General features: G+C 35.6%; 1 protein-coding gene across 1 annotated transcript in view; it reads right to left on the bottom strand.

Moving 5' to 3' along the window:
- Window positions 1-27,310, bottom strand: part of DNAH7 (dynein axonemal heavy chain 7) — a 255,045-nt gene that overhangs the window by 175,219 nt on the left and 52,516 nt on the right. The window contains exons 13-19 of the mRNA XM_012776948.2: window positions 25,362-25,440; window positions 21,538-21,762; window positions 19,234-19,380; window positions 16,723-17,408; window positions 14,129-14,315; window positions 2,556-2,749; window positions 861-1,059 (exon numbers count right to left, since the gene is read on the bottom strand). Coding sequence (XP_012632402.2) covers window positions 861-1,059; window positions 2,556-2,749; window positions 14,129-14,315; window positions 16,723-17,408; window positions 19,234-19,380; window positions 21,538-21,762; window positions 25,362-25,440 — 1,717 coding nt within the window. The remainder of the gene's footprint in view (window positions 1-860; window positions 1,060-2,555; window positions 2,750-14,128; window positions 14,316-16,722; window positions 17,409-19,233; window positions 19,381-21,537; window positions 21,763-25,361; window positions 25,441-27,310) is intronic.

The following is a 27,310-nucleotide window of genomic DNA, read 5'->3' on the forward strand; positions in this document are numbered from 1 at the left end:
ATAAGTATATTCATTGTAATTTAATTCATAACAGGGAGAAAATTGGAAACTGTCCAAAAGATTTTACATTTTCTAGTATATATTAACATTATGCAGGCAAGATTTAAACCATATTTAAGAAGAGAAAGAAACATTAAGACAGAGGGTAACATTAAACACCTAGATTCCAACAAATTTTTCCAATGTGTGGGAGAATCTGAAATATTAATTTAAAAAAAATTAATTAATTATCCCTCATGCTCCCCTGCTTAATCATGATTTTCATTCTTGATGAAGAACATAAATGGTAAAGCCCACATTATAGTAAAAAATGAACTTAACTGTTCAATCTTTGTTTGTTGGCATGACTTGAAATTCTCTATTAACAAAGATAATTACAAATGATTGAGCTGACAGTATGTTTTATAAGATATGGAAAACATGAAGTTGCTATTGATTGCAGGAAGTATATATGATTATCTACCATTTAGGTATGTGTTTTATATACTCACAGAACAAAAAGATTTATATATGTCAGGGAGATTGATGTAAACCTGTAGAGAAGTACTTTCAAGGTAAGACTAAAGGCAAACTATGTAGACCAGAGTGGATCTAAGTAATAATGAAAGAATTAGCATATGGCCACAAGAAATGAGACAGATGCATTACTAAAGCACATGTTATCTGTAGTATGGATGTCATTTTGTCCTACTTTTTAGGTAAGTCACCAAAAAATTACCATCATAGACCATCTCTTTGCCTTCAAGTTATCTATCATATTTGAATTGGTAATTTGTGCCTCCATTTCTGTCTAAATGACAGTGTTTTTGTCAATTATACTTGATCATTATTTTCTAAAAATAATAAATATAACTGATTACCTTGTGGATGGACTTAATCATAATTCTCTCTAACTCAACCAACCACTTTTCCACTTGACCTCTGGCTTTGGCTGTTGAAATGACCTCTGTGAGTTCCACAACCTCTCCTTCACTACTCTTCATGTGAGTAATGTCTAACGTTTCTGTGAATTCCACCTTTGCAATTCCTTCAAAGCATTTCTTCAAGTGAGGTTGCACCCTGTGAGGAAAAAACAATTCCTTAAACTCCAGTGTTCTTTGTGCACCAATCTTCATCTAAAATTCATAAATGTATACTACAAGTCAGGCCTGTGCTAGGTGCTGCTGGGGGTGAAGTGCTGAGCAAAAGTCAAAAGCCCCAAAACCAAATGAAGAAAAAGATACAATCTCTGCCCACAATGATTATATATCTAGTAAGAAGTCAGCACTAATTGAATAATTGCAGAATGATCTGTAAAATTACAATTATAATAAGAGCTATCCATGAGGCTTTGTCTTCAACACAAAGAATTAAAAGATGGCAAAAGTAACAGAAGAAGCAAATCAGTCTTGACTAAGATAAATACACTAATCTGAATAATCTTCAAATGCACAAAAGTAGTCATTTCTACTGGGATTTTCAGAGACTGCCTGAAAATTGTGGACTAGGTATAGTGCTTTAAGTACTCTATGGTTTATTAAATCAACTGCTTTGACAGTACCCAACTGTTAGTCTATTCAGTGTAACATAGATGGGACTGAATAAACCCCTTATTTTTGGCACATTACCAGTAACTAGTTGCATTCATCTTTCAAATGGGCAAAAAGAAGCAGAGTATTAAAAACTCAGATGGAAATATGAGCCTAAATCTATCTTTTTGTCTAGATAACTTGTTTCCTACTTTGTAGGCACAAGATATAAAATTAACAAATTTGTTTAATAAATATCCATCAGATGTTCTTCTAAGGATTTGGGGAGTCAGCAGTAGGGAAAAAAGAGTCAAAAATCTCTACCATCATGGAGCTTATATTCTGCTAGAGAAAAACAAGCAGTAAAGAAATAAGTGTATAAATTATAGAGTATACCAGATGACAAGGATGCAAAAGGAAAATAAAGCAGGGGTGCTATGTCCAGGAAGGTGGCTGCTGAGTGCTGGAGGGGCTGTCATTTTACATATGGTGGTGAGGGAAGGACTCCCTGAATGGCAGATGTTTGAGCAGGTTTCTGCAAAGGAAAGGAAAGAAGGAGGAAAAGGAAGAAAGACCTTTGGGTAAGGAGCAAACTAGGCAAAGAGGACAGTTCACTGGGGTGAGGGAGACTGCCCTTTTTACGCGGGAACTACAAAAAGGCTGGTGAACTATAAGCAGAGTGAGCAAGAAAACTAGTAGGAGATAAGTAGTAAGGATAATGGAGTAGAGATGGAGTTCCTGTAAGCCACTGTGAGGGCACTGGCCTTTATTCTGAATGTAATGTAAAAGAGTCATGTGTTCTAGAAAATCTATAAGAAAACGTGATAAAATAAAAAATCCATTTGAGGCTCATCACATTTGGGAAAAGTATCATACAATATATTATTTATGTCTTAATAATTATTCAAAGTTGATTATTGATAATATTTAAACTATTCTAAAAACATTATTTCATAAACATGATTATATATTTATGTTCTACCTTGTTCTAAAGATTAAGTTTAAGCAGATAAATTTAGCCATGTATTATACACATAAGTTACTTACCTAGTGGGATCTTTAGTCTCAGATAGTATCTCAAGAAGTTCATCATTCGACAAGAAAAAGAATCTGGGGAAGAAGAGGCGTTTCTTTTCCAAATATTCATTAAGTCCTTTAAGAATGAGTTCCAAAAGTTCATTTGATTTTTTCAGTCTTTCCAGCATTCTTTCAATAGTTACAACTGTCAGAACATGTTTATCCTAAAAATAAAAATAAAAACCCCTCAATTCAAAAATGTGAGATGGTAACTTTATTTATATTCATATTATATTTGAAATGGCATGTTTTAAATCAAAGGTTATGCAATTTTTTTTTTTTTTTTTTTTTTGAGACAAGGTCTCACTCTGTCACCCAGGCTAGAGTGCAGCGGCATCATCACAGCTCACTGCAACCTCAAACTTCTGGGCTCAAACAATCCTCCTGCCTCAGTCTCCTGAATAGCTGGGTCTACAAGTGCTTGCCACCACACCTAGCTAATTTTTTGTTTCTATTTTTAGTTGCCCACCTAATTTTTTCTATTTTTAGAAGAGACGGGGTCTCACTCTTGCTCAGGCTGGTCTCAAACCCCTGACCTCAAACAATCCTTCTGCCTTGGCCTGTCATAGTGCTAGGATTACAGGTGTGAGCCACCATGCCGCCAAAAGTTATGCAAATTTTAGAGGAATATTTATTTTTAAAAAGTAGTCTTGCATATGCTAATTCCACCTTTCCTTTTTAAGAATATATAAGTCATCTTGACTTAATCCTTAGCAATGTTGTTCACAATTTCTCATTCTAAGTTGGAAAGAGTAAGATACATAAAATGAGAGAGAATGCCACCTGAACTCCCAAGGACAGTGGAAACAAACTAGTATAAGATATGTTCTTTTGTTTTGTATTCTCTGAAGAAAAGTATTCTAAATAGTAAGTCATCATTATAACTATTATTTTGAATATTATTGTTATCAATAATAATAACACAATCCCTCTTTTTATAATTATAGAGAAAAAAGTAAGAGGGGAATGGGGAAGGAGTTTTCGATGAAGATCTTTTTTTTTTTGTTTTTTGAGGCAGTCTCACTTTGTTGCCCAGGCTAGAGTGGGTGCTGTGGCATCAGCCTAGCTCACAGCAACCTCAATCTCCTGGGCTCAAGCGATCCTACTGCCTCAGCCTCCTGAGTAGCTGGGACTACAGGCATGTGACACCATGCCCGGCTAATTTTTTGTATATATATTTTTAGTTGATCAATTAATTTCTTTCTATTTTTAGTAGAGACGGGGTCTCTCTCAGGCTGGTTTCGAACTCCTGACCTCAAGCAATCCGCCTGCCTCGGCCTCCCAGAGTGCTAGGATTATAGGCGTGAGCCACCTCGCCCGGCCTCGATGAAGATCTTACATAGTAAAAAACTACACTTGGAACTATTTTATAAAACTTCTTGCTGAAGCTCAAGATGTGCTCTTCCTGAACTTCCTAGAGACTAAGACTGTTCTACCTTTAAGGCATGGAATTCTGAATATTCTATCACATGAAAGTGTCACTATGGGCTGTTTGCTTTAAAATGATGAAACATAATTGAATATTTTTAAAAGATTTTTCTCTTATGCTATGGGATTCAAAATAAGAATTATAACCAAAAGCTGATCTTAAGAACTCATATTTTTAAACACTATATAGAGTTCATTGATTTCCAAAAATATCTATACAGTAACCAATAATCTATTATAGGTTTTTACAGTAACCAGTAATCTATACAGTGATTTTCATAAACCCAGTGGTACATTTAAATTATGGCCTGAGTCTTTGTTGTGCTGTGTATGTATGTGTGTTTATTGTCTATTTGAAACATAACACTGTCAGGAAGTATAATAAAATACCTTTTAAAATTGTGAACCTTTAAAGATCTAGTCATATTATTAATACATGATTCATATATTCATGATTTTCATACATATTAAAATATAATCTATTAATAAAGTTGAAATAAAATTCTTTTTACTTTCTTTTTTCTTTAACACATGGTTGATCTCATTCAGGCCTATTCTCACTTTTACAATTCCAAACTCTGTGTTTATCATCGACACTATTGACAAAGTAAGGAAAGTTCTTTACTAAATAAGCTTAAAGATGTTAAAAAGAGGTGTTAAAACTCAACAGAGATTTCAATCACCAAATAACAACCCTCATGAGAACACACTAGACATTTATTAATAAGACTAACCAAAATGTTAAAAAAAAAAAAAAAAACTTTTTAGCAGGTGGTGGGTAGGCAGGAGTGGGGAGGAGGAAAGGGATGTATGTTTCCATAACGTGTGCGATGCACACCACCAGGGGATTGGACATTCCGGGGGGAGGGAGGGGGCAGGAACAATATTTGTAACCCTAACAATATTTGTACCTCCATAATATGATGAAATTTAAAAAAAAGACTAATAGAGCAGTTTATATGAAATTAAATCAAGAGAATATTGTTATAAAATAAACATTAAATTTTAAGACTATTAATAATTAAACTTATTTCTGTTACTCAGCCACAACTGAGAAATCAACCCAAACCGTCAGCTGTAAATTGTTCCATATAAGAATTTTATTCTGTTGCAGGAGTCTCTAAAATATGTTTTTGTTGATGTACTTTGAACATGGCTGAAAAGGAAAGATATAATTTTCTGCTTTGAGTTATAACAATGTAACTTGGAAACATAGCAATTTAATCAAAGAACAGAATAATTATCATTAATACCTGTTTTCTCAATAAAACAGGAATATATGAATCATGTATTAATAATATGATTAGATCTTTAAAGGTGCACAATTTTAAAAGGCATTTTATTATATTTCCTAACAGTTTTATGTTTCAAATAGACAATAAGCACACACACACACACACACACACACACACACACAGCACAACAAAGACTCGGGCCATAATTTAAATGTACAATTCAACCAAGGAAAGATAGAGTAGTACCCTTATATGCCTAAATCCAAACACCAAAATGGTGTTCTTAGAGTGCCATCTTCTGGAAAAGTATGCCTTTTGTTGTTAAAAATTTTTAAAAAGCTAAATTGTGGCTAATAAATGTGAAAAACTCCTTTTATAAATAAATAATATTTGTTCTTAAACACATAATGTATTACAATGTTTCTGTTCTTAATCTGAGATTTGAAAGCTAAATATATTTGTACCCCCATAATATGCTGAAATAAAAAAAAAAAAGAACAACAACAACAAAAAAGAATGTGTGGGAAAAGGTATGGCCAGGGGCATGAGTCAGGGAGAGAAAATAAATAAATAAATAAATAAATAACAGGTCATATTCCCTTCGCTAAATATTATAGTTACCAAAACAACAACAAACAAACAATAACAACAAAAACCTCTGGAAACAGCATTCAAGTAAAATTTTTTGACTATTAAATTTCTGAGGTCAAACCCATTTAACCAGATTAGCTCAATGACTCTGAACCAATATGCTACTTCTAAATGAACCAGGCAGTAATCTATGTACCTTTGTATATGGATTTAGGGAAAAAAGTAATCATCTCATGACAGGAAACTAAACTGAGTTCACTCTCTCCCTGTGAGAAGATGAACATAATAAAGACTGTATCTGATTTTTTTTTTAAAAAGGTCTTAAAGTTGAACAGACCTGGTTTCTGTTCCACTCTGTTCCTTATTACCTGTGTGACCTTGGATCATTTGCTTAATCTGAGTCTTTCTTTATTCCTTACCTTTAAAATGGGGATGAGAGCCCTTCTCTTAAAGTTGGTATAAACCCTCAATCATTAAATTAGATAACATATTTGAAGTGACTAACCTGGTACCTAAACACACATACACTACCCTTTTCCCTCCTAACCCCCATAATTGTCTCTTAGACACACACACACACACACACACACACACACACATACACACACACACAAACTCCGGGGAAAAAGGGAGAATGAAGAACTTATATTACTCCATCAACTTTATGGAGTTAAAATGAACATTTTATAATCTGCCATCCTTCAAGGAAGATATTTACCATGGTAAAATAAAACTGGCTTTAAACTCCTTTAAGCATTGCCATAAAATCCTGGGACAGAGTAGGCATTCTATGAATATTTGTTGAATGGCTGAATGAATAAGGATGAGTTAAGTCTGTAGACATACAGGGGAACTCAGGGAAGGTACAACCTTCCATGTTGTACCAGGCTGGTACTTATTAGCTACGTTCTCAGGATTAAACAATAAGATGTTATAACAGGAAGCTACCTGAAATTTGAAATTTAGTATGACTTCCTTGACACTTTAATTACGTTCTGTCTCCTGAAAGGGAAGAAATAAATTATTAACTGTCATATTTTTTGGTTAATGGAACAATTTTACAACTTTCATGTATCTTCTTTTGCTTCACAAGCATCCACCAATCTCATCAACTCAGATGACAATCTACTGGTTGATTTACATTTCTAAACAAAACGACTGTGTTATCAAGGGCTTGAAACTTAAATGTGAGCATATAGAGAGTGCTTTCTAATTACTGCTGCCAGAAAGCTTCACAGAAAATACAAGTTTGTATACTTAGTGGAATTAAGCTCAAGCCTGTTCAGTAAATTTGTGGAAGCATAAATTTCCTAATCTAAAATCCCTGGACAACAGAAAACTGGTAAGATTCTCATTAAACCTTTTGCACTAAGAAAGGAAATATGGGTTGACAGAGTGAAACTATAAGCCCCCTTGCAATTTTAAGATTCTTTGACTTCATCAAGAATAGAAATTCTTTCATTTAAGATCCGGGATATTTCCAGGATTAATCCACATCTCAGGGTCCACTTACTTAAAATAGAATTTTCAGAGAAGTTTTTTCAGAGTAAACTCAGAATCCTTAGAACTAACAGCAATCAATTTAGGGATCAATCTCAATTATTTGTTTACTCATTCAACAAATATTTATTGAGGGCCAGCTACATCCACATCACTGTTCTCAGTTCTTGGGCAACAACAGTGAACAAAACAAAGATCTCAGCCTCCATGGAGAAGGTAGACAATAAATAACAAACATAATTCATAAATCATATAGCAACTCAGAAGACGATAGATGTTATACAAAATAAAGGGGGGATAAGGAATGCCAAAAAATGCAAAGGCAGCTCAATTTCAAATAGGTTTCTCAATGTGACCCTCTTTGCAAAGGTAATATTTGAGAAAAGACTTCAAGGAAGCAAGGTGTTAGCTCTGCAGATATTCAGAGGTAGAGTATTCCAGGAAGAGGTTCCAGCCAGTGCCAAGGTCCTGGGTACAATGTGTTTGATATTTCTGGTTTTAAAAAGAAAGAAGAAGAAGGAAGCAAGTGTGTCTGGACTAGAGTAAATAAAGTGAAAAGTTATGAAAACAGAGACATAAGAGTGGAGTGAGCAGATCAAGAACTTCCTATTCAATGAAACCACTGATATATCCCCACACAGAGGAATTTCTCCCTTGGATACTAAGATTAGTTAATCTAGTTAAGATAATCTTTACTTGCTTTCAACTAGCAAAAATTGAGAAGCAAAATTGTTGTGAATAGCATATTTGATGAATTGGTGGGATGTGTCACTTCAATTTTCACATGTTAATTCTCAGAACCATGTACTCTGCCCACAGGAGAAACTATATGGTTGGAGCTGGTAGAGAACAAATGTCATGTATATGCTAGAACGGCACCCCAAACTTACAAACTATTCTCTTCCCTCATGTCCAGCAAATGAGTCTTCAATACGAGCTATTTCACTTTTTATAAGGTCAATGCTCACAGAAGGACCTGTAAATTTCATGAGTGTCAGTCAACTGCTTCATTTCCCTTATGAGTTCCTTAGCAGAAGAATGTTGTGTGGAAACTGTGACCATGAATAAGTCATTCAGTAAGTCAATGAATGACAGTGTTAGCAGAAGCTTGGGATGGGAAAAGAAAAATCCATCTCATGCAGACAAATCATGGCCTGCTTCCATACAGAAAGAGGGCCAGTATAGTATTTAATCCCCTCTAAATGACTGCCTAATCTCTCCAGGTATGGTGCTATATATGTATGCTCTCCAGATATAGTGCTCCAGGTATGTTAATTTCTGCTGTTGGCAGCTTGAGCACTCAGCAGTTTTGGTGAGGAGTAGCCTGTAATAGTAAATTCTTCCCTAATTTCCATCCCTGCCATCATGATTTCTTTGTTTATAACTAAAGTGACTGTATATCCCCGTTTGACGAAGAGAGTTCTGGTTTATGCTTGCTTTCCTGGATTAATTACTAATTGCTTTAATTCTCAAATGTTCTCCAGTTTGGATATGATTATTCTATTGCATATCTCACTGTATACATACTGGCATATGCTGGTTCACAGTCACAAAACAAATCAACTGGTCAACCATATAACCAAATGCTTCTTTTTGCAGTGGAACCTTTTATTCTGCATTCACCTGGAACACAGATATGCTCACATTTAAGTCTATTCTGTGATCCCTTATAGATTTCTTCCCCAGACTTCCTTATTACCCATCCTTCAAACTTGTTTCTAAGTCCTTGATTATGCAGCAATACTCTTTGCTACTGATCATGATCAATGTAGATCCACGCTTCTGACCAAACATTCTTTCCAAGCAAGGTTAAAAAAAAAAAAACCTGACATACTCATTTAAGTTAAGCCCACTAGAATGGTTCCCTTCCTACTGTTCTTTAAGGCCAACTCTAAGTGGGATTGTAATTTCCACTTCTGGATAGTGCAAGCATATTTTGCGTGAACATCTGTAAACCAGTCTCTAGTTTCTTAATATCACATATTCTACCATTTTAATCTTATTGAGATAGGCCATCCCAGAAGCCAGGTTTTGGCCAATGAAGCAAGTAAATGGAACCACTCACAATTCCTTAACTAGCACATTGAAACAACATCTCTGGTAAATGCAATAACATCAACACATTTGACCACAACTACTTTAGGTTCTTTCCTCCCTAGACAAGCACCACACAATACACCACCACTCATATTTCATATTTCTGAAGATTTCTGCCAAGGCTGCTAGCAAGAGAGGCTCAGCAGAATTTGAGGGTCAGGGTACCCAGTGTCAATTGAATTACCCAAATGTTCCCAATTTCCAGATCTCATCATGCCACTCTTTCCCAATGAGTAAACTACCTTTCACACAACAGGTCTGGAAAGGCTGTGAATTATATTTCATTGACATTTGGTAACTCATTGAATCAGATTCTGTAACTCATTTTTGACTAAGTCAAACTTGTATCTATGAGAAATAAAAGGCTCTTTAAAGGCAATCACAGAAGCTCCTTAGTCCTCTGACCACATCCTGAGCAAAGAATTTAAAACTATGGATTATGTGATTTATTTAATTTCTCCAGTGATTTTGAAAGAATCTAGCCTATCTCACATGTCTTATATTTCAAATTCTTGCCATATTTACCTATTCTAGCAGCTACTTCATCCACCAAACACTTGCCTGTAAAATAAAAATATTCCTTCCAGAAGACCAAGAGCATAATTTAAGTAAGTGATTTTTGCACTGCATACCAGGCACTATCAGTGTCCTATTTTCAAATGATAACTAGATTGTCAGTGCCCTAAAACCCAAATGGCTCATATACACCCTAGATACTATCCTTGAGATTCTAGTATATTTATTCAAGTTCAGAGCAGAATCCCTCTAGGTATATTAAGCAAAAAGGGAGGTAACACAGGGCATGAAGTGATTACAAAATCACTGGAAGGCCTAGGGGAACACATTCCAGGATGGGCTTCCAGGAGAGACTCCTAAAACACTAGAACTGACCTTCCAGGAGTTACTACCTCTGCTCTAATCAACGTAAAAGGATACTACCACTGGAACTGAGTTCAAGAACCCACCTTGATGCTAGGGACCAGAGGATGGGATCAGGAAGCCATCATCATCACTGTCTCCCAATACTCATAAAATTGGCAACCAGTCATTGAAGTCTTGTTAGAAAAAAAAAATGTCATGTATTAATTATCTTGCTTGACAGGAGAAATAAATAAAATGGCAGGAAGATGTCCACTTTCGTTTATGCCTTCCAAATCCCAAATGAGTCTGTCTAATTGAAAAGATCTAAATCATTTCCAGAAATTTAGACGCTAGAGAGTCTGGGAGATGATATTGTTTTGGCTTTTCAGTTCACTAGAAAGAGATGAGATGCTTGGTGGCAAATGATCACATTTACTATAGTAAAGGAAAAAAGAAAAATAAAGAATGATTCCTAAGTTTCTGGCTTGAGTAAAACTGATGGGGTTAGACTAGAAAAGGAAAGTGTTTGAGGAGAAATTCAAGAGTACCTTCTTTTGCCTTGTGTGGAATACAAAAGAAGATTTAGGTAGATCAAAAGCCAATTTTGGGGATAAAATGCAGTATACATGAAGAGGGATTACCCACTTCTTTCATCTCCCTCTGGTGGACAATTAGCCAGTTCTCATCTCCTAAATCTTAGTAAGGGGACCCAAGAGAGTCCCTAGTAAAGTCTTCATGTGCCTGAAAAGAGATGAGGCTGACACCATCTTCCCCAGCTAGAAGTCTGCTCAGTCACCAGGTACGCTGACCTGCCCCAGCGCTACCAGAGCAAGAAGAGAACCCAGTAGAAGGAGGGGCAAGGACTATGTGCTCAAGGTTACTAATCACTGCCAGGAGCTCGTCCATCTTATGACCACTGACAAACAGAACAGCCCATTTTCCAGGATCAGTTACATCAGAAAATGCTCTTTTACTCTCACTCTTTCTCTCTCACTCCCCTTCTCCATCTGCCTGTCTCTCTCTCTATCCCTCCCTCCCTCCTTTTCACCTTGTCCTTTCCCAACACCAGGTGACAAGTGCAGGAAGGAGAGAAATAATGTAGGAGCACAGTCCTCAAATCTCTCGACCCTAGAATTGCAGATTTACTTGCACTGTGGGGAAAAGAGCTCAGAGTGGAACATGAAATTGAAGTTTTAAAACAGGTACAGCTATGTCCTCATAGACAAAACTATCTTAATAACCAAAAGTGATTGAAAAATTCTGGAATTAGACCGAAAGGTCAGTAAGGGAGCCTCTCTCAGTGACAAAGGGGCTTTGCCCAGCATAGTTGGTATCTGGTACCAAAACATAAAATTATTTCATGTTAATACCTCAAGGAACCAAGACATCTCAATGAAGCCAATTATATTAACAATAGATTTACATCCTATTTTTAACCTCTGAGGTTTTTATTTTGGTTAAGTTTACCTCTAAAAGAACCTTTATTAGGAACCCCTAAGAATAAAAGTAATAACTTTTTGTACTAAGCAATTAATCCAGTGCCCTCTACTACATGGATCATCACATAAGACTTCCTGAGAGAATATGGCTTTGTTTATTTTCAAAGCTTTAGTGAATGTGAACAAAAGCTGCCCTGATACTAACATACTGAGAAGGAGAAAATGCAAAGCAGGAAAATGAAGTGCCTCCCCACACACAAAGACACATGCCTGCTTATTTAGGAATAAGGGGAAGTAACAGGATATTTTTGTCTGTTTGTTTTTCATTCAGCAGTTTTATATGATCAAAAATCTGCCTCCTTTATTTACTAGCCCCAGCATAGCTGCCTCTTTTCAGGCACTGAAATAGCTACAAAATTCCTTAGCAATATGGGTTTTGAAGAGCAATTTTTTTTTTTTTGAGGCAGAGTCTTACTTTGTTGCCCAGGCTAGAGTGAGTGCCGTGACATCAGCCTCGCTCACAGCAACCTCAGACTCCTGGGCTCAAGCAATCCTACTGCCTTAGCCTCCCGAGTAGTTGGGACTACAGGCATGCACCACCATGCCCAGCTAATTTTTTGTATACATATTTTTAGTGGGTCAATTAATTTCTTTCTATTTTTGGTAGAGCAATTTTGATCAAATATTTCAAAAAGAATTTTTTTGTTCTTTGAATTACATTAACTAAAAGAATACAAGCATCTACTTTTTGTGCTTTGGACAACCAAAAAATTCTACTTCATCCCTTTCCAGATGAAAATGTATACATGTTTTAAAGATTTTTGTACTGTTGTAAGGAAACTATATATGAAAAACTGAATTTATAAAATAAATTAATTAGTGATGATTATGTTACAAAGTGACTTAACTAACAGGTTCTTTAAATATGGAATTAATTCCAGTGTGATTAATTTTGTAAAAGTTTGGTTTACACAGAAATTTGTTTCAAGTATTACATAAAATGAGGTAAATTTATTAAATAAATAAACCCTTGTGTATCTTTCTGAATATTTTCCTATCAAATCATATAGTTCTGCAGTCCCCATCCCCTGGGGCGTGGACCAGTACTGGTCCTGGTCTGTTAGGAACTGGGCTGCACTGCAGGCGGTAAGCTGCTGGGGAGCAAGTGAAGCTTCATCTGTATTTACAGCCACCCTCATCGCTCACATCACTGCCCCAGCTCCACCTCCTGACGGATCAGCAGTGGCATTAGATTCTCATAGGAACGCAAGCCCTACTGTAAACTGCTCGTGTAAGGGATCTAGGCTGCATGCTCCTTATGAGAATCCAATGCCTTGATGATCGGAGGTGGAACTGAGGTGGTGATGTTAATGCTGGGGAGCAGCTGCAAATACAGATTATCATTAGCAGAGAGGTTTGACTGCACAATAAATGTAATGTGCTTGAATCATCCTGAAAACATCTCCCACCCCCACTCCCTGGAAAAATTATCTTCCATGAAACTTGTCCCTGGTGCCAAAAAGGTTGGGGTCTGCTGATATAGTTGATGTCAATATAGTATTATCAGTATTCGGGACTATAGCGAGAACTCTCAAAGCTTAAATAATAAATATATGTATATTTCTAGTTCAGGGTAGGAAATTTTTAAGATAATATTCATTCTATACTATAGTATTACATTTGATCAAAATACCAGTATATAAGTTTACATTCATTTAGTGATATAATTTAATAACATACTTTTTCTATTTTAATCTTAACTTCAATAACACATAAACTATGCTTCATAGATAGTAAATGTCTTCTGAATTGAACAAAAACCATCCTTGTTTAAGTTGTATTGGTTTTTATTAAATTCCCTCCTTAACTTAAATTATATTTAAATTAACTTAAATTATATACCTCCACACTGCTTATGTACTTTTTTATTTCTTCATTGCATTTTGTTTATATTTATTGGACTCTTTAGATCTATATATCTTTGCAACTCATCTGTATGTTAGGTCTCTACTAGAGAAACCTGTTGACTGAGTAGTTGGCAGGCTGACATGTTTTCACTGCAGCCCATGACAAGAGGGCCATAGAACTGATGGAGACAGCCAGCACTTCATCCAGCATCTTCTTACCAGAGCATCAGGTAAGAACCATTAATAGATAGAAGGTCATTAGACAATGCCATTTCGACCTCAAAAAGTAATCAGGGCAAAATATCTATTTTTGCTTTTGATACTTCTTGCTCCTGGCATTCTAAAATGATAGCTGAAAAGAGAATGTATGTGGGGAAAAGATAGATAAAGGTTTATTGGAAACAATAATGGCTTCTATGGATTTTAAAAAATAAAAATCATGTCACTTCGACCAAATAATTACAATTTTGGAGATTTTTACCTACCTGTACAACACTTTTCATTATATCTCTCCATGTTTTATCCACAGTTGTAAATCGTCTGCCTTCCTCAGGCATTTGAGACATAATGTCCGGAGAGCTGAAAATGGGTTCCAGATACAGCCACGTAGCTTGGACCTTGAGCCATTCATCCAGGATCTCCTGAAGTAGTAGGAGCTTGCCCTCCCATTCTCTGAGGAGCAAAACACAGACATTCTTACTGATATCAAAAAAGCAATGCTTCAGACGATAAAACTCAAAACCACAATTAGACTGTCAATATATAATGTTGTTATTCTAATTTCCATATTTCTATTTTATCTAATTTCATTCAAAGATAAATCACTAGATTTGTTATACAAAATGTTTCAAAATAACATAGTATTTCTGCTAATACAGATACATGTGTTAAGATATGCCTATCTACAAATGGGCTGGTTTCTGTATATGTCATAATGATAAACCTTTCTGTGATCCAGTTCCATGGCTAGAGGGTACAAATTGAGAAATGAGATTCTGGAGACAGAAAGATATTCCCAATAAAGTTTACTCTGAGCTTCTGAGGAAAGGTAGTTACAGCCAAAACTCCTTTCCTTTAACATTTTTTTTCTTAATTGGGCCCCATTAAGGCTTTATTTCCAGAATAAAATACAGTTGGCCCTCGAACAACACAGGTTTAAATCTACTTATACACAGATTTTTTTCAAAAACGTTACACAAACTGTGCCTGCCTCTCTTGCCTCCCCTTCCACGTTCTCTACCTCTTCTGCCTTTGCCACACCTGAGACAGCAAGACCAACCCCTCCTCCTCTTCCTCCTTCTCAGCCTACTCAACATAAAGACAACAGGATAAAGACTTTCATGATGATTCACTTCCACTTAATGAATAGTAAATATATTTTCTCTTTCTTATGATTGTCTTCATAACATTTTCTTTTCTCTACTTGCTTTATTGTAAGAATATACTATATAATACATATCATATACAAAATATGTGTTAATTGATAGTTTATCTTATTGATAAGCCTTCTAGTTAACAGTAGGCTATTAGTATTTAAGTTTGGGGGGAGTCAAAATTATATGCATGTTTTTGACTGCGTGGGGGTTCAGGGCCCCCAGCCCCTGCATTGTTCAAGAGTCAACTGTATTTCAATTTATAAGATATAACTAGCATTTAAAGAAAAATCTACATATTGCAAAATATGGCATTCATGAGGCATTCATGAGAAGGAGGCATATTTAAATATACAATAGGTTGTCCGTTCATTTATAAAGATGGAGAATATAAATAGTGACTTAATTTCCTCAAGATAAATATTACAATTACTCCATAAACTAACAACTCTATGTATATTTATCATCACAACATCTTTATGAGGTAGGGTCCATTGAGATATCTATCAATAAGGAAACTAAGGAACATAAAGGCAAGTGCCAGGTTCAAGTTTAGCCAACTAATAAACAATAAAACCAAGATTTGAACCCAGACAGCTGTAACCACTCTGCTATCAAAGATAACATGGCTGTAAAGAAGAATGACTTCTTAACAGCAACAGAACTTAGAGGTGAGATAGCTTTATGTGTATTTTAATGCATTACAAGTCATTTATAAGTAGTGATGTGTAATTTTAGATCTTGAAAACAAAGAAATGTTAAGAGTTCTCCAAATCACCAGGCATTTTCAAATGCCTCTGTAAAATATTTTTCTTTCAACATTTATCAATGAATTTCTTTAACCTCTTTGCACAAGAATACATGAATGCCTCTGCTTTCTTCTGATGCAGTAAATTTCCTACTTGTTAATGATATCATGCATACCATTTTTAGAGTAATACAGTAATTATTCTCTTGATGTGCACACTGGAGCAAGCTGGCAGGAGGCAGAACAACCAAACACATAGAATGAGCTAAGGTCAGAGTGTGCCCAAGTTTATAACGTATCAATAACCAGAAGCAGACACTTACAAGCAGTCAGCTTTCCCTTGCCATGCAAATTCACATTGAAGACAGTAGTATGATTTAGATGTTTTCTGGGTTTTTTTTTTAAGGTAAAATAAAAACTGCTTAATACAAATTATAAAAACTGAAAATAATGACAAACGGAACAAACAGGCTTTAATTTAATCGGTTGTGTACAATGCTTAAGCTCCAGATTAAAGTTATAGTTTTATTCTTTTTCACTTATTAGCTTTCCTCCATGCTTATGAGTAGAAATTATAATAGATGTTTAGGGATTATCTACAACAAACTAATTAGTATATTTTAAAAATGACATTATCTTCAGTTTTATAGTTTATACATTCTATAAACTATGTTCACATATACAAAATCATTTTTGAGAGCCAACAAATAAGATCTGATTGTAGGCAATAAAAATGAGTATCTGGATATTGTTGTTTACTGCCTTTGTTATGGATATAGACATTAACAAACCACTAAGATGATAGCAAAGGATCAGTACTCTTCGAAAAGCAATGAAGGTTACCACTCCTTACAATAAAACTTTAAAAATATTAAGGATGAAATGCAGAATCAACTTTACATTAAATACAAGTGATTTTGGTAACAGTATAAACAATGTCATATAAATATCATTTTACCTCATTTGTTTTTCATAAGGCTTAATGAAAGGGGATCCTCGCATAGTTTGCGTTTTAATAATATGATCATCCAACAACATCTGAATTTCATCAACTGATGACAAAATAAATGTCCCAGTTTCTCTATAAGGAAGAATGACAAATTCCATTGCATCCCATTCATTAATCATCTTCTCCATGGCCTTTTCAAGAGAATATTCTTTGCTAGCTGATTCACTAATACCTTCAAATCTGTCTAAATATGGTTCTAGATTCATGTCTAAAAAAGAGAAGACAGTGGAGTCATCTGCTGGCTGCAAGGAGTAACCAACAATGGCAGACAAGGCATCCCAGTGCCTGGGGCGCAAACCAGGATTACAGATCACTTGAATGAGAGGAATGTGCTGCTTGAAGTCTTCAACCTTTGACCTTACTTTTTTAGTCATTGCCAATGCATTTGGAGAATCATGAAAGGTTTTCTCCAGCTTATATAGTGTCCTCCAGTAATTTCCAACATCTGTTTCTACTTGGTCTGGATTCACTTTGTGATATGGCCCTTCTGTCCATGCTCTGTATTTGTTGCTAAATTCAACAGCAGTTTCATAGAGACGAAGGTAAGGGTTCAAACCATCTTGGATTTTTTTACGTTGAGGATATACTGATGGTAACCAACCAAATGCCTCCTCTTCAGCATTAAACTGATCAATCTGAAAGGGTAAGTATTAAATATATTAGTTATTTGGAAAGTTAATGACATTGAAAATTAAGTTTTTAAAAATATCTATTTAAATATGACCCCAAAAACCTTGACTAAACCCTAAAGTTAAATTTCAATAATCTAGAAAAACTGAACAGTAACCTCTTTTTCCTATTTATTTTTATTTATTTCTTTTAAATTGACAAGCATGTATTTATATATCCCCTGAATTTATTCCTCCTAACAAAGAGAAATTTTTATCCTTTGACCAACATCTTCAATCCTCACTATTCCCCACCCCCAGCCAGTGGTAGGCATCATTCTACTCTCTGACTCCATGAGTTTGATGTTTCAAAAGATTTCACTGAGATCATATAGTATTTGTCTTTCTGTGCCTGGCTTATTTCATTTAAAACAATGCCCTCCAGGTTCACTCATATTGTCACAATTGATAGGATTTCCTTTTTTTTTTTTAAAGGCAGAATAGCATCCCTCTATTTCTTTTTGACTAGTTTTCAAAGAATAATATCTGGTTAAGTTATTTAAAAGCGTTAATATAAATTTACATAGATAAAGAAGTTTTTGCCCATACAGACATACTGAGGATATAGCATCATTCATTCATTAACAAGAATTTAAGTACCTTTAATACACAGAGCATTGTGTTAGGTACTGTGGAAAATAGAAATAAGGTTAATATTGCAAAGTACCAACTCCAAGGAGTTAGTAATCCAGCTTACAAGAAAAGACATACATAAGTGGAGATTTAAATAGCAATTGTACAAAAATAATAAAAGGCAATAAAAGAGATGTCTCAGAACAGTAACTGTTTAATATAAAATGAATAGAATATACAATAAAATGCTAACACTCAGTGCTGAAATAATGCAGTTACAGAAGCTTCTGTAGAGAAGGGGCAACTGGAGCTCAGTTTTGAATATGAGGAAGATAGGAAGAGGCAAAGAAATCATTAATTTCCTCTTATTTTAGTTGTGAAATGTGAGCATATGGGTAGTTCAGAGAAGAAATCTATAGAATTGTAAAGCGTGAGCTAGATATATTGATTATGTAATTAGTTAAAATTTCAGTGTCTTCCATTAAAAAAAAAAAACTACAGAGTTTATTTCTTTTTCTCAATGTGTGTTGACATATTGGTCATTATTATAAACCATTTAATTACCTGAACTGATAAGATATTAAAATCTTTCAATGTAAGAGAAATGGTAGAGCATCATAATATAGTATGTTTTTATATTCCTCCTTTTTATAAAACAATACAATTAAAAATTTTAAACATCTTATATGGCAAATAGTATGGCTTTCCTGACTCCAGCTTCTTCTAATGAGAAACTGATTTCTGAAATAGCAGTACTGGGAAAAAAGTGGGTTGGTGAGAGAAAACAATGGGCCTAATTTAAAAACACAATCACCAAATCTAAGCTGGACTCCAGGAAGATGGAACAACTGAACAGTAACCAGGTGCTATCATTCACCTGTTCTGCTCAAAAATATGGATTCCTAACTATCATAGTAGGACCATGATGCACATGATTAGATGGTGCAAAGAAAAAATTGAAAAGCAGACTGAGATGTAACTCTGTCTTTAAAATAAAAGATGAAGGCCACTGAAATATACCACTACCAATAGAAAACAGCAGTGCTGCTCTTTCTTAAAGCATGTCTACAAAATCTATTTGTGTCATTTCTGTTATTCTCTAATTAAATGTAGTCAAACTGTTTTATTAGAATCTATTTCTTAAAAATGAATACCCAATACAAATTTAATGCTTTTTCATTTGAATTAATTCATCTTTTTAAGAATTTTTGAATTATACCTTGTCTGCTGCTAAATCCAACTTTCCATTCAGTGTTTGAGCCTTTTTTAGGTATCGCTGTACATCTTGAAGATCTCCTAATGAATAAAATTCTTCTGCCTGTTTAGCATAACTCTCCAATTCCTCCACAAACCGTTCACATCGTAACTAATAAAAACAATATTAGTTGTTACTATTTTTAAAATTACAACCCCTCAACATCAAGAAAAAATTTAAATATTTGTAAGAGTTATCGGAACTATTATTATTACATTTTGTCACGGGTAAAACATAAAGAGATGATCTGGAAGATGACCGAGATCTAAAATATGCAGAATTTTTAAAATTTAAAATTAATGGATTGAGATTCTTCTAATTCATTGATTAGAAAAGGTTTACTCAGATTGTCTATGTAAGAAGTTCTAACTAATAAAATGAATAAAAACATGTTAAACAATGGTTTTTTAGTATGATGAAGAATTTATACTAATAAATGTTTCAAAAGCATTTGAAAAGTCTCATAATAACCAACTATAACATTAAAAGAAAACTCAATTATTCTAAGGGCTATAGAGATATCTGTAACATTTTTACAAACAACAGGAAAAAACCTGAATTTCCTTAATTGTGTTCTCATATTCGGATATTATTTCAATTAGCAACACTAAAACAAGATATTCCATGGTTACTTTTCTTGGCCTATGGGCTCTCTTCACAAGAAAGGAGTAAGGTAAATAAGTCCAGATTCAAAAGTTAAAAACTATAGTGTTCCAATATAAAACAGATGTGTATGTGTGTGCGCGCGTGTGTGTTTTAGTGAGAAAGACTTATTACAAAATTGTTATTGGTAAGGCATTCTAAGTTAAATGGCTCTAAAAATAGCTCTTAATAAAATATTCAAAAGTCATATCTAGGTTATTCAAAAATAGATTTCCTATTTTATAGATTATCTAGGTTGATTTCCATCCTCTTTTCTCTAGTATCCTGGCAAATTTATTGCTTTGGCCTAGTAGGGGAAAGAAAATTGAGAGGAAAAATTCATCAATATTATATGTAGTTTGTGGAATAGTATACTTTGTAACAAAGTACCAATAATTTTCAGCCACCTAGCCATTTTATAAATCTATTATATTGTAACTTAAGCATCTATCATTTACTATTCATAATGTTTTATGTAGGTTTTTAAAAATTTTGAAATGCCCTGAATGTGAAACAGAAACTATAAATTACAGCATAAAATGAAGAGTTTTGTTTGTTTTTTAAGTTTATCACTTATCTTCCCAACAACATATTCTGCCAATTAGCTCTATTTGCTATAGTATAGTAGAAAGAGAGTAAGGCTTGCTATCAAAGGACATCTCTACTGGCTGACCAGGAACAAGTCTCTTAATCTTTGGGAACCTTAATTTTCCATCTGTAAAATGAGACTGAAAATATGAAGTCACTTATTCCACAGCAGCTATGGAGTGCTCGTAGCATTCCTGTGTGTTGGTCACTGTGCTAGGCAGTGGGATATAAATGGAGAAAAGGTAAACATGAAACACCCTGCTCTTAAGGAGCTGATAGTCCAATGGGAGACAGACCTGAAAACAGTAACATAATGATCACATAATCAGTTCAGTGGAGATGTGTTAAAAATGCAGAGAAGAAGCAGCACTGAGGTCTACTGAGAGGGCTTCTGAGAAAGTGAACAGAATATGCTAGATAGACAAGCTCTGTGGGCAGGGGTGAGCTCCAGGTTAATCAGGATAATGTGCAGGAGAGGAGAGGTGCAGGAGAGCAGACACCTAGGAGCTGTCAGGAGCAAGGAGTGGGGAGACGTAGGCAATGGGGCTGGACAGGTAGATGAGCAAATCACAAACCATGTTATATGTAAAACCAGTTAGTGAACATTAGAGTCATAATTCTGGGCACAGTGTTTAGGAGAATTTGAGTGATTATGGAGAATGAAGGCATATTTCACCAAGGGAGCTTTGACATATTCAAACAATAAACTGAAAATAGTATTAATACTATAAACTGTATCAGATAAATATTATTTTTATTAATGGTCACTTGTGGGCAATATATTCCAATGTTTTCTTCCAATTGCCTTGAAAAATCAAGACATGACCTCACAATGATCAATATACTGCTCACTTCTTAGTCATCCAATAAGCATTATAAAAGATCCAATATGTGTACTATCCTGTACTAAGATTTATAGTATGAGAAAACTAAAATACATGGCCTGTGAAACAAAGAAGTTGACATTGCCATGTAAAAAGTTAATAGCTAAACATTTCAAGAAAATGAAAATAATTTAAAATATCCCATGATACCAACCTTCAGACCTTCTTGATATTGTTCTGTTTTGTCTTTAATGATTTTCCTGTGTTCTTCAAAAATTTCTTCCATTCTTGCATACCACTGGAAAACATTATTATTTAGCCTAATGTCTGCGGGAGAAAAGTTGGCACACTCAATGAGGAAGGCGAGGCAGTTTTTAGAATCCACTAATCTCTGTTCCAGTGCAAGCATATCAGTTACCTCCACTTTCTGAATGTAAGCCTGAGGGACAACAAAAATTACAGGTAGTGTTTTAATGAACAGCTCATGACACAAAAAAGCCTGTGGAAATACATTGCATAATTAGAAGTCAAGACTTTGGGTTCAAGATAAAGAACTGCAGCACAATTTACTTCTCATCGCTCCCAAACGTGTCTCTAAAATGGCAGGAAAAAAAAAATACTTAACAACACATAAAAAACAATGGAAAACCAGAGAGGAATGCTGGGGGTTCCTGAAAGATAGGAAGCAAATAGCATCTGAATGATATCATTTATTCTTTCAGTATAACATTTTTGGGCATCTAATATGTGCTTGACACTGTGCCAGGTGCTGGCAATTCAGTGTGACAGAAAAGAGGCATGGGCTTTGCCCTATTGGGGTTTGCACTCTAGTTGGGAGGCAGTTATTAATCAAATAACCACCAGAACAAATGTAAAACTGCAAACTGTCAACAGAGAAGAGTGCTGCAAAGGAAAGACACACTGCTTAGCATACCATAAAAGTAGTTAGAGATAGACCAGAAGCTCAAACTCAAAGCACAAACTCAAAGCAGAAGCATAATGAGGAGGAAATGAGACAGGTGCAAAGGGTTGCAAATAGAGGGAACATGGGCAGGGGCAAGAGGGAGCAAGGATAAGGGGCAGAGAGGCCAGCAAGGCTGCAGCAGAGTGATTGGTCAGCAGACCGAAGGTTCTAAATTGAGGCCAGAGCTCACAGGGCCTTGTTGAACCCAGCCAACATAACAAGACAATTAAAAGACAAAAAGATGTATACACGTTCAAACTTTGACACAAAACTATCATGCTCACACAGAAAAAAAAAATCAACTGATGAAATAGTAAAGATTTCAGAGGCTAAGAGGAGTCCAGAATAGACAGATACAAAATAAAATATACAAAATCAATAGTTTTCCTATACATCAGCAGTAACCAGATTTAGAAACTATACTGGAAAACATCACATTCTAAAGTTACAGAAACTAAAAAATACCTTGAGCAAATTTAACAAGAAATATGATAAATCTATATGAGGAAAACTATAATATTAATACTTTATTGAAAGACATTTTAAAAATTCTGAATGAATATAGAAATGTATGTTAAGATATAATATTGGAAAGATAAATTCTCCAGTCTATAAAATCAATGCAATTTCCATGGTATTTTTAAAAACTAAATTTGATATCATTCTAAAATTGAAACAGTAAATACCCAAGAGTAACAATGATGATCATGAAAAAGAAAAATGATAGAGACCAGCCCTGATAAATACCAGTGCATACTATACAGATACAATAATGTAAACAATTCTTGTTCTGTCCCAGGAATAAAGGATGGAGTAGAACAAAAAGAGTTCAGAAATTGATCCAAGGAAATATGGAAATTTAGTGTTGAAAAAGGTGCAGTTCAACTCAGGAGTGAAATAACAAATCATTTAATAAATCATATTGGAGTAATTGGCTGCCGATTTTGGAAAAAAGAGCCCCAGTTATCTAGTAGAAGAAACATAGGGAGGGTATATTGTTCAGTGAAAAAAGTAATTTATAGCAGAGTGATTCTGTTCTGCACAATCTATGTGTGTGAGTGGGCACACATATAGGTGTGCATATATATGTACACATGCAGATGCATATGCACATGTGTTTGTACATATATCCATATAGTTCTCTCAAGCTTCTTTTTAATATACCTATTAATTTATTTATAGATTTTAATAATATAAATTTCTAAAACAAACCTGCTACCCACCAAAAAATGAGAACACTGGCAATTACTTGTAATCATCTATATTCACCTTCCCGTTCCTATACCCCAACTCCCTGACACTGAAGTAAATGATTCTAATTTTTAAAAATTATTAAAACTCTTTTTAACCTCCCAATCTCCACCTCACTCTGTCTCTCTCTTCACCTCTTTTTCTCTAGTGTTTTACATCTTTGCATACATGTAGAAAAACAAGTTTGGAAAGAGAAGAAGTCACCAAACTATAAAAAATCATTACACTAAAGAAAGGAATTACCGAAAAGGGAGAAATTTTACTCTTTATTCAATTCCATGTTGTTTGAATTTTAGTTTTATAACTAAACAGAAAAAAACAAGTAAAATCCCCTAGAAATCTTGTATTGATAGGATATTATTCTAATTAGACTAAAGGTTTTTTATGTTGTAAGTCCAAACAAATAGGATATAAACCATGGTGGTTTCCACAAGTAACAAAATGTCTAACTGAAAATTAATTTTTTGTAATTTAATTAGCTTTCTATGCAGTCAAACAACTCTATTTTTATTTCCCCTAATACCTGATAATAAATCACTGAATAAATTCACCAGCTGTTTTACATTTAGGGGGATAATATTTTTTAAGATATAGAAATATTTAAAATACCAGGCAATAAATCCTATTTCCTAATTTTGTTAAAGATGTTTATATACAGTAGAAATTCACAGTAAATAACCCCAAATTCCTAAATATTTCCAGTGATGGTGAAGAGAGTAAATAAATGATACTCTTCATAACCAATATTCACTTTTCCGAAAGGACTGTCCTTTAATGAAAAGGAATTCACAGTTTAAGAACTTTCTAACTACATTTATAATCATCCATTACCAAAAAATCACTTGATGTTCTACAACCAATACAAAATAGAAAAATATCCTAAAAAGATTATATATGGGCATGTGTATATATTTTATACACATATATACACACACACACACATTCACATACTACAGCCCCAATCCAAATACAAATACTTCAAAGATAACAGAACTATTTTAATTAGAGGCTAGTATGTAAAAATCAAGTCTAATGATTTTAATTAATTTTCATCTAAGTGAATAATTTAAAGAATATACATCATTATTTCAATTACTTTTATAATTTCTTGCCTATACAAAGTTTTGAATGATTTTGTTTCACTGGGCTCACAAACATTTTAAAATAAAAAAAAAGTGTCCTATATTGCATTGGGGAACATTAGAAAATGAAAAAAAAAAGAATTCTGTAAAAGCTTAATGTTATATGAATGAAAAGGGAATAAAATGAGATGGTGACTAGTTGTTTTGAATTATTTTATTTGCCCTTAAGTAGGCTTCAAACTCATAAGTAGCATGAAAAACGATGAAAGTGAGACTTAGATAATTTCCTTAATTGTTCCAATATTTCACCTCTCCAGAATCCATGCTGGGAATCCATGCCCTCTCATTCTGACTTGCTTCAATCAATCTAGTGTAACACAGAAGAGACTCGAAAAGCACTTGCACAATTGGGCTTGCTTGTGGGTCTCTACCATGCCATACAACACACCGGGTAAGCCTGCTGGCATTTGAGGTACAAGTGGAGCAGAGTCAAATTGCTAAAGAACAGTTAAACTAGTCAACCCAACTGAGAGCTGACTGACCCAACAGAGTAAACGCATTGAGACCAGAAGAACCGTCAGGAATCTCCAGCCTAAATTACCAAACTGCAGACTCATGAACTAAGTATTTTAAAAGTTATTATTTTTAACCTCTATCTTAACTACTGCAGTGATTTGTTACTCTGTATTATTGTGTCCATAATTAACTGATACACACAACTATAAAGAGTCCATACAATACCTTCATTGCCATTAGTTCTGCTGTATTTGGAGGAGTGCTAAGAGCTTTTTCAGCTATCTTCTCAAATTCTTCACATAATCTGAAACACCAGGCAAAACCAATCTTACATATTTACAATTAAATTTCATTCTATAATATATTCCAGTACATTTTTAAATGTTCCATTGCATGAAAATCAAGTAAGATTATAAGTTATCTATATGACATCCAATGACTTAAAAGCAAATTTGTGTACATTTACTTACTTATTCAATACACATTGAATTATATCTATTATATTTACAACTATAATATTAAATGACAGAGATACAGAAATAAATCACTAGTAATAATGGCCCTCAAGAAGCTCACTATCCAGTTTGGGAGGCAGGACTGTAAACAATCATTTCTAACTTAGAATTTTAAGGGCGGGGCAAGATGGAGGACGAGAAACACTGCCAGACAGTGTTTCTGCAAAAAAGACAGTTTCTAGAAGAAATTAGAAGAAAAAGCAAGCAGAAGATCATACATTGGATGAGGGTCAGAAGGAGGGGTACCGGAGACTACGGGAGGAGGTTGCGGAAGAGAACTGGAAGAAGAGACCTCCCAAGAAGCTTGGAGACCAGCGGCAAGGGTAGGTGGAGCGGTTAATTTCCCCCTCCCTTGTATCTTGGACTGCTGGTGGGCTCCCCAGCGGTTAGAGAGGCCTGCCGACACCAGCACAGAGACAGCCACCGCCTGTGAGCGGTAAGCCTGTATTGGATGCAGCACCAGGCTCTCAACTCCCTTGGGGTACCTCCATGTGCACAGACCCAAGCCAGGAGGCAGGCGCTATATTTCTTCATTCTCCCCTCCCCCTTCCTTATCTGCGGCTGCCGAAAGAGACAATATAGCCACCAGCCTGAAGCATCTCCACAGAATGGGACCTTCACTTTTGGGGCCCTTCAGCTGATTTAGGGGTATTCAGACTGTGAGCTCCCTACCTGCCAGCCATCCCAGGTGCTGCTGGCCCAGTGATTCCAGGAAATGGGGCAGACCCTGAGGCTGAGACATCAACCCAGCTTGGGCTCCCAGTGGGTGAATCAGGATTGGCACTCCTCTCCCTGGTGGGGTTAGGGATTGAATTCTGGGGCCCAGAGGTCAGACCTGCAGACCAGATCCCATGCACCCAGGTCTCGCATTGCCCGGGGCACAGAGGGATATACATGAATGAGCCTGCTGAGGTGTGTGTGCCTTCAGGGGCAAATCAGCGTGCTTGAGGGCATCCCTCCTCCCAAGGGGGGGCCATGTGCACAGCCCAGGTGGCGACCCTGCTCAGGGAACCTCCCGGCCTGCATCACAGCCAGGGGAGACCCGGTGGCGTGAGGTCTGGCCTGATAGCAGAGGCCCAAGAGAAGCTGCAGATTCAGGGAGGGTGGAAAGGAGAGAGGCCCACTCCAGACTACAGGTCTTAGACAGCCCCACCCTCACACACAGACTTTCTGACTGAATGGGGCCATTCCAGCCTCTCCCTGACAGCTTTTCCACAGAAGCAGAGAACAGAATTTTACCCCTGCTAACAGTATTTGTGGTGTCTGAGGGCAGGCTTAACCAACCCAGCTCCACCCAGACTCACACCCAGACCAGCCCTCATTGAGGTGGAGAATAAGGACACACCTAGAAGTCCCAGGGCCCCACCCACCACCTGAGGCAATAGAGTGCCTCTCCAGATGAACAAGAGCTGGTTATAGGACCCCAAAACAACAGTGTAGTCTGCTCCTCCCAGCACATGCCTCCTACTGGCAGGGAGGACATTCTGCACACCCTTTTATGGCATCTATTGACTCATCATACAGTGCAGGGGTCCTCAAACTTTTTAAACAGAGGGCCAGTTCACTGTCCCTCAGACCATTGGAGGGCCGTTGCAGAGTGCAACGCACATCCCACACATGCACACTGTGGGCCCAGGACAAGTTGGCTGCTGAGCAGGA

This window comes from Microcebus murinus, chromosome 8 (assembly GCF_040939455.1).
Source record: "Microcebus murinus isolate Inina chromosome 8, M.murinus_Inina_mat1.0, whole genome shotgun sequence".
Classification (NCBI taxonomy): domain Eukaryota; kingdom Metazoa; phylum Chordata; class Mammalia; order Primates; family Cheirogaleidae; genus Microcebus; species Microcebus murinus.